This window comes from Corylus avellana, chromosome 9 (assembly GCF_965113065.1).
Source record: "Corylus avellana chromosome 9, dhCorAvel1.hap1.2, whole genome shotgun sequence".
Taxonomy (NCBI): Eukaryota; Viridiplantae; Streptophyta; class Magnoliopsida; order Fagales; family Betulaceae; genus Corylus; species Corylus avellana.
In genome coordinates this window covers 21,536,788-21,545,121 of record NC_142498.1, presented here as the reverse complement: position 1 = coordinate 21,545,121, position 8,334 = coordinate 21,536,788, and the positions used below count along the sequence as shown (strand labels likewise).

General features: G+C 37.1%; 1 protein-coding gene across 1 annotated transcript; it reads left to right on the top strand.

Annotated features, from left to right (window-relative positions):
* The first annotated feature begins 1,793 nt into the window (after nt 1–1,793).
* Nucleotides 1,794–7,781, top strand: SHD (Chaperone protein htpG family protein). Its single transcript, XM_059604021.2, has 15 exons — nt 1,794–1,940; nt 2,073–2,190; nt 2,305–2,458; nt 2,554–2,634; nt 2,949–3,060; nt 3,153–3,279; nt 3,376–3,514; nt 4,741–4,858; nt 5,031–5,215; nt 5,310–5,525; nt 5,647–5,812; nt 6,067–6,211; nt 6,330–6,480; nt 6,631–7,035; nt 7,320–7,781. Exons 1-15 carry the CDS (start codon nt 1,874–1,876, stop codon nt 7,593–7,595), a joined length of 2,460 nt encoding a protein of 819 aa, XP_059460004.1. The 5' UTR covers nt 1,794–1,873; the 3' UTR covers nt 7,596–7,781.
* Nucleotides 7,782–8,334: the final 553 nt, after the last annotated feature.

Here is an 8,334-nt window from a genome sequence, read left to right as displayed (position 1 = left end):
GTAGAATTTAGGAAAAATGACATATTAGTCCCTCAAGTTGTAAGTTAACCAAATTGACCTCTAAGTATCAAAAGTATATTTTCTTACAATTAACCATTAGATTTGTAAACTTATGTGGATCTCACACAAGTCAATGGTGAACTCCACAATATAATAGTTGATCAATTAAATTTATAGGAGAATATGAGCAAAATATGAGAAACTTATTGACCTATAACATTTATCTTTTTTATTTTACTCCTCACCAAGTCACCTCTCTTTTTTGTTTTAATTTAGAGATAATATTATAATTTTACACCAAACTAAGTCATTAATAATGCCACATATAAATTAATCATTGTTTATAACATAAATTCACATGTGCACTTAATGACTTTCGTCAATGGGTGACAGCTTATCCCAAAGATATTTAAGCTAAAGAAATAGTTTGGTATAACTGCAAAACCACAATGCTTAAACAAGTAATTTGTTAGATCCTAAGGAATAGCTCAATTAACATGGAGATTAGATTTTATGGAGTGGAAGTTACTAGTTAAAATTCCCTTCTCCTTTCTCCACAAGTTTTATATACAAAAGGCATTATTATTATAATTCAAGTGCTTCTTAATTTATAGAAAGCAAGTCTTGAATTTTTAAATGATTTATGATGATATTTAAGGACTAAGGAATATCTTAGGATAGATTTTGTTGTAAATGTACAAGACAATAATGCATATGCATCATGATCATGTAAAATTTAATATAATTGATTTTAGATCCGTACAAAAAAGTGAAACGGATCGATTACGGATGTGAATTAATGGTAACAATTCTAAATGAAAAATGCTCACTTTCAACTTTCAAGCATTTACTTTTTAATATGGTACTGAAAATTACTTTTAATTTAAAATATATATTTACTTAAAATTACATATGGCATTTTTCAATTGTAAATGGGCAGTACGGTGTATTTAAAAAGAAATGCTAGGAGACAATAAGTTTTATATATAAGTCAATGGTAAACCCTATAAATTTAATAATTAATTGTAAGAGAATATAACCTAATATAAAAAGCTTATTAATTCCTAGTACTTCTCGTACTTAAAACCTAAAAATCAAGAGGAGTTGGTCGAGAAACGGACCAATAAATATTAAAAAAAAAAAAAAAAAAAAAATTGTGTAAAAAATTGAAAATTCTCGTAAAGAAAACCAAATAGCATGTCTTCGGTGTCCAATGAATAGTTTAATCGGCTAGAGACCACGCCTTAAGAAGCGAAGGTCACTAATTCGAATTCTCCCTCCCTCCTCTTGTGTGGACATATTAAAAAGAAAAAAGAAAAAAATAGCATGTCTTCTTAAAAACAAAATTGAAGGCAGCCAAACAAACCTGTAGAGTTATCAAAGAACGCATATTTATCCACGTCAAGCTGAGAACAAACGCCAATAAAACCCTGCCACGTTTCCACCAACAAAGAAGGAAACCCCTGCCAGGCTACCACGTCCCACGAACAAAACGCAATCGTTCGATCATCCACATTAGCAATCTAGTCGGTCAAGTGGACTTACTTTATAAGTCCTCGCGTGGGGCCGTCCTCCGCACTTGATTTCTCCACGTCAAGAAAACAAACGGAACCCAATAACATCGCGCCACGTTTCAATTAACAAATCCTCAGCCGCTGGATCATCCACGCTGCCAAAATAGACCCAATCCAACGCACCTTACCCCTCAGAAACTCGTAATTCGTTAAGAGAGTCAAGCTCCCGTGAAAATCACGGTCTACGCCTCACTAACGGAGCTATATATATCCACAGCAAATGAAGTTCCCAAAAGCCGTGGCTAATCTGAGCGATTTAGCATTTCTCTAAGCGAAGCTACTGGAAGTTCTTGAGTACGATGAGGAAGTGGACGATCCCTTCCGCTCTGCTCCTACTCTGCCTCCTCTTCGTCCTCCCGGATCAAGGTACGCTTGGGAAAATCTCACTCTTTTTCAGCCATTAAAGATCAATAACTTACATTTTCCTTGGATCTTGAATAGTTACTCTTATTGCGCTGCTAAACTACGCCGTTTTATTGATCGGATTTGGTTGTGTAGGTCGGAGGTTGCAAGCCAATGCAGAAGCGTCGGATGAGGTTGTAGATCCGCCGAAGGTGGAAGATAAGTTGGGTGCGGTACCAAATGGCCTATCGACGGACTCTGATGTCGCTAAGAGGTTTGTGAATTTGTTATTGATGAGCCCCTCACTTCCACAGCCTGCATAGACACACACGCACGCGCACACTGTGTGTCTCTCAGCATAAATTTTAACTATGATTGATTGTTATAGGGAGGCGGAGTCGATCTCCAATAGATCGCTGCGCAACAGCGCGGAGAAGTTTCAATTCCAGGCTGAGGTGTCTCGGCTCATGGATATTATCATCAACTCCCTCTATAGTAACAAGGACATTTTCCTCAGGGAGCTGATCTCCAACGCCTCTGACGTAAGATTGTGTTTTGTGAACCACATTATCTCTGATAATTATTCATACGATTTAATGTTAATTATGCAAAAACCGTTTTACTTTGTTAATTTCAGGCATTGGACAAGATTAGGTTCCTTTCTCTCACGGATAAAGAGATTTTGGGCGAAGGAGATAACTCCAAGCTTGACATCCAGGTCAGGAATTTGTCCCCATATTAAATTACCAAGATAATGATACATTGAATTATAGTCCGTTTGGTTCAGCAGTTTCAAAATGTGCAGATTTTGGTAAAAAATTGTGGTTCAGTATGTAAATTGCAGTTCGGCCTTTCAAATCGTTGCTCTTTTTTTCAAATTTCTGCGATTTTGTTTAAAAAAGAACTTTTAACCTGTTCTTGCGCTAAAGACAGAGAAGAGAAAGTCTAAATAATTTGATGAAAGTCGTTACATGTATTGCTGAATATGGAAAGCCTTTTTTTGTCTGAAATATGTGAAATGATATAATGCAGATTAAATTAGACAAAGAGAAGAAAATCCTTTCAATTCGTGACAGAGGTATTGGTATGACAAAGGAGGATTTAATCAAGAACTTGGGTACCATAGCAAAGTCTGGAACTTCAGGTATCTATGTCATGCTAAGTCCTTTAAAGTTTTGTTTTTTATTAGAGTTGGTTGTTAACTATGTGGATTTGGGTTGTTCTTTTTTCTTTCAGCGTTCGTGGAGAAAATGCAGACAAGTGGAGATCTCAATCTCATTGGGCAGTTTGGAGTTGGTTTCTACTCTGTATATCTTGTTGCTGACTACGTTGAAGTCATTAGCAAACACAACGATGACAAACAGTAAGCCTTTTGAATCAATGTGGCATTTAATTGATTTGTTTTCTCCAGCTCTTGAATGAATGTAACTGTTAATGGAATTGTTTGTATGGTGTTCAGGTACGTGTGGGAATCAAAGGCTGATGGGGCGTTTGCCATATCCGAGGATACATGGAATGAACCACTAGGACGTGGAACCGAGATTAAATTGCACCTCAGAGAAGAAGCTGGGGAGTACTTGGAGGAGAGCAAACTGAAAGTGCGTATGTTGGAAATATTTGATCATAAACTATTTAGGTGCCTTTTCTGTTGTTGCTTGTGGTGCTTGATAATTGTGTTGCTTGTATTACTGATGATCCCTTCTTTCTTTCTACCTATTATATGAACATACGTGGAGTTAGAAAAGAAAATAGCCATGCATTAGTGCATTCATGGCTAGAGGCTAAGCACTTTGTTTTCTAATATCTGTGCTTCACCGCTTCTCATGTAGTTGGATATTCATTTTTGACTCTGTTGTGTATGATGGGTATGATCTTCCATGTACCTGTAAACTTTCTGATATGTTTCTAATTAATGATATAAGACATTGTTATGTTGCTCGTGTACTTGATACTCTTTTTTTCATTTCCTTTTTATCTGTTTTGCCTCTAAAGAAAGTAGTGGTCAGTTTGTCCTTCCTTTTGTTGCAGTCATCACCAATGTTATTTTACTTCACTGATGTCCTGTAATAAATTCTTCGTAGACACTGCTTTTAATGCCTCTGCCATATTAATTGCTGCCAATTCCTTTTTAGTCAGAACCTGTTAATATTTGCAAAACCATCAGAGAATTTGAACCCAAAAGGAGTATCAGCTGAAACATTCACATTGATTCTCTAATTGTTCTGTAGTGAAGATCTAGAATTAGACGCCCCATGAACAAATCAAACATGTTAGTGTACTGTGTTGTTTAAAATGGACTACAATAATTCAGTGCTTTGTGTAGCACGTGGCATTTTCACTATGCATTTTGTTGCTTGAAAATTCTCGAATTATATCATTCTTAAGGTAGCCAGTTTTACTAGAGTAATTCTAGAAGTCCATTTTGTATTACTCGTGTCCCTCCAATTATGATGTGGTTCTTAAAATTACCATTTGATCAAAATTCAATAATAATTAATCACAAGTTCAATGGTAATTTTAAGTGCCACATCATTCTTGGAGGGACAAAAGAGTGACACAAGAGGAACTTGTAATATTACTTAGTTTCACTGTGTTCTGCTTAACACTTTTTATTTGTCTTCACTTGAATTATGAAGACATTTTTATTTATGCTTTTGGTTGCTTTATAAAGTTTGGATACTTGTTTTCTTGAATTATGTTAATTTCATTTTATCTTCTTGTTATATTATTATGAGGGATCCTTTTATGTTTTCTTAGGTGGTCAGTTATGGTTTAATATTTGGTTGACGTTAAAATAATATGTCATGGTTGTTCTTTTTCACAGGATTTGGTGAAGAAATATTCTGAATTTATCAACTTCCCCATCTATATCTGGTCCACCAAAGAAGTTGATGTGGAGGTTCCAGCTGATGAAGACGAATCCAGCGATGAAGATGAACAACGTATGCATTACTCAAATGCCCAAAATGTTAATATTCTTTATATATATATATATATATATATATATATATTTTAAGACCTTAATGCCAGTAGCCAAAATTTATTTTATGCACTATTGTTCCATCTTTTCTTGTTACACTGATTCCCTTCTCTTCACTCCACTGCCATGAGCAGCCGAAAGCCCTTCTTCTGAGGAAGAAGGGGAAGACGAGGATGCTGAGAAAAAACCAAAGACAAAGACGGTTAAGGAAACATCTTCTGAGTGGGAGCTTCTGAACGATGTTAAAGCTATATGGCTGCGGAATCCAAAGGAGGTGACAGAGGAAGAGTACAGCAAATTCTACCATTCTCTTGCAAAGGTAATTTTCCATGTTTGGGAATTGTAGGACACTTTAGTAACTTCTCAATGTTTTAGTTTTCTTTATTAGTTGTACCTTTGGTGTTGTTCAACAGGATTTCAGCGAGGATAAGCCTTTATCTTGGAGTCACTTTACAGCGGAAGGCGATGTTGAGTTCAAGGCAGTTTTGTTTGTGCCTCCTAAGGCTCCTCAGGATCTATACGAGAGTTACTATAACACAAAAAAATCCAACTTGAAGTTGTATGTTAGACGGGTTTTCATCTCAGAAGAATTTGATGAGCTCTTGCCGAAGTATCTAAACTTTTTAATGGTAATCGAGGGAATTATTGATTCTTATTGATTCTTGCAAGTAGCCTAGTAGGTTCATTTTAATGTAACTGAAGAAATGTGGCTCTAGTGATGGTTCTCAAATAGGTTAATATTTTGAGCAGGGTCTTGTTGATTCCGACACTTTACCACTCAATGTGTCGCGAGAAATGCTTCAACAACACAGCAGTTTGAAAACAATCAAGAAGAAACTCATCCGGAAGGCCCTTGATATGATCCGTAGAATTGCTGAAGAGGATCCAGATGAATCCAATGACAAAGACAAAAAGGGTATTACGAGTAACTTCTTCTAAGTTTCTGAAAACAGTTTCTTTTCTGATAATCAACTTAAAGCTTTATGTCATGCTATTCCACTGGATCAGCCACCATTCCATTCATGTTTTATTCCCTGCAATCCCGGCAAACTGGCTAATTTCTGTCCCTCAATTCACATTTATTGGTTTATTATTTGCTTATTTTGAAATGATTCATGGAAGTTTAGCTGATTTTCATTTGCTTGGCTGTTGTGGTTGATGGAGAAGCAGAGGTTGAAAAATCCGGTGATGAGGATGATGAGAAGAAAGGTCAATACACCAAATTCTGGAATGAGTTTGGCAAGTCCATTAAACTTGGTATTATTGAGGATGCAACTAACAGGAACAGATTGGCAAAACTTCTCAGATTTGAGAGGTATCTACTTTGTTTTTCTGTATACTCATTCTAGTTTTCTGGCTGCCCTTTCTTTGAATGTCATTGTCTTCTTTCTGGGGATCCGGGGGACTTATTTGGTCTTTGAACTCTCTTACAGCACCAAGTCAGATGGTAAATTGACTTCGCTGGACCAGTACATCTCAAGAATGAAATCGGGGCAAAAGGATATCTTCTACATAACAGGAACCAACAAGGAGCAATTGGAAAAGTCTCCATTCCTTGAGCGGCTTAAGAAGAAAAATTATGAGGTACAATTGTGAAAAGATTTGGCCTTTTTCTATAGATCCTCATTATATATATGGAAGTTCTTCCCCCCTATTATCTGCACTTATTATTTTGTGTTTCACTCCGCTGATCTTAATGTGGGAAAAAATGTTGTTTTGTTTATATTGTTGCAGGTTATTTTCTTCACTGATCCTGTTGATGAATACCTCATGCAATACCTTATGGATTATGAAGACAAAAAGTTCCAGAATGTATCTAAGGAGGGTCTGAAACTTGGGAAAGACTCTAAAGACAAGGAACTCAAGGAGTCGTTCAAGGAGCTCACAAAATGGTGGAAGGGTGCTCTTTCAGCCGAGAATGTTGATGATGTGAAGATATCCAACCGGTTGGCTGACACACCTTGTGTGGTTGTGACATCCAAGTATGGATGGAGTGCAAACATGGAGAGGATCATGCAGTCTCAGACTTTATCCGATTCTGCTAAGCAGGCATATATGCGTGGAAAGAGGGTGCTCGAGATCAACCCGAGGCACCCAATTATTAAGGGACTCCAGGAGAGGGTGGTGGAGAACCCTGAGGTACAGTTTAAAATTTCGCCCCCTCTCCTTCCCCACCATTTCTTGTATATTTCTTGCCCGCCTGACTTTCATCAATCCTGTGTAAAACTCCCTACCTTTTCTTCCAAAAGGGTCACCAACCTTTTTATAGAAAAATACTTGCCTACTTGGTCCGAACATATAAGGATTCTTGACCTTGAACCTTACTACTTGCCTTGATCTAGAGCAGTTGTTTAATATGTTTAATCAGGCATGCAATTTTCTTGCTAGTTTCTGTAAATTAACACAATTGGGTTGCTTTTCAGGATGAGAATATAAAGCAAACAGCACAGCTTATGTACCAAACCGCACTCATGGAGAGTGGCTTCGCGCCTACTGACCCTAGTGATTTTGCATCTCGTATCTACAACTCTGTGAAGTCTAGCCTAAAAATCAATCCTGATGCAGTCGTCGAGGAGGAAGATGAAGAAGTTGAGACCGAAACCGACACAAAAGAAGATGCAGCTACTCCCAAGGCTGAAGATGATGCTTCTAAGGATGATGCAGATACAGAGCCTTCTGTCGTCAAGGATGAGTTGTAGATTGCCTCTGAAGGATGGGGCTCACTTCTTCTTCCTCTACTTTTTTTTTTTCCCTGTGGTTCAGGATGTCTCAAGAGGACTGAAACATAAAAGACACTGCGTTAGATCATAGATGTACTGTAATCATATAACCCAGAATTTTGCCCCTACCACCTAGTTAATGAATTTTAAGGATTATGATGCACATCTTTCTGCGAAATTGACTGTGATCTTGGATTTCTTTGGCAACGATTTGCTGAGGTAAAACTTTTACGCAATATGAAGGCATCTGCTATTGGCAAAAACGATGCTCAATTATTTCTTCGTGATGTTTCTGGCCAAGGACATCATCTGTCCTTGGCCAGTAATTTCACCACTTACATGAGTTTCCATGCAAGCCAGTGGTATTAGAGTGTTGCATTTTCATTGGCTTTTGCAGCATCCATGAGTGAATGAGTTCCACATTAGTTTGATATCCATTTCTTAATAAAATATGGATATATATAGCAGTCCTTCTCACTAACAAGTTACAACCCTCACTAAACTTAGAACAGTAGTAGGCCTTCAGCTTCCTCATGGATTTCCTTTGCACCTTACTGTTTTTGGACTCTTTGAGAACGTCATTTTTAGATCTAGGATTATTTTAAAAAACCTCATGATCTTGAGAAGAAGAAACAGAGCAAACGTGGATAGGACTTGATGAAAAGAAATAACCGTTGATTCGGCTTGTCTGTAGTGGAAAAAACTCACTGAAAACCTC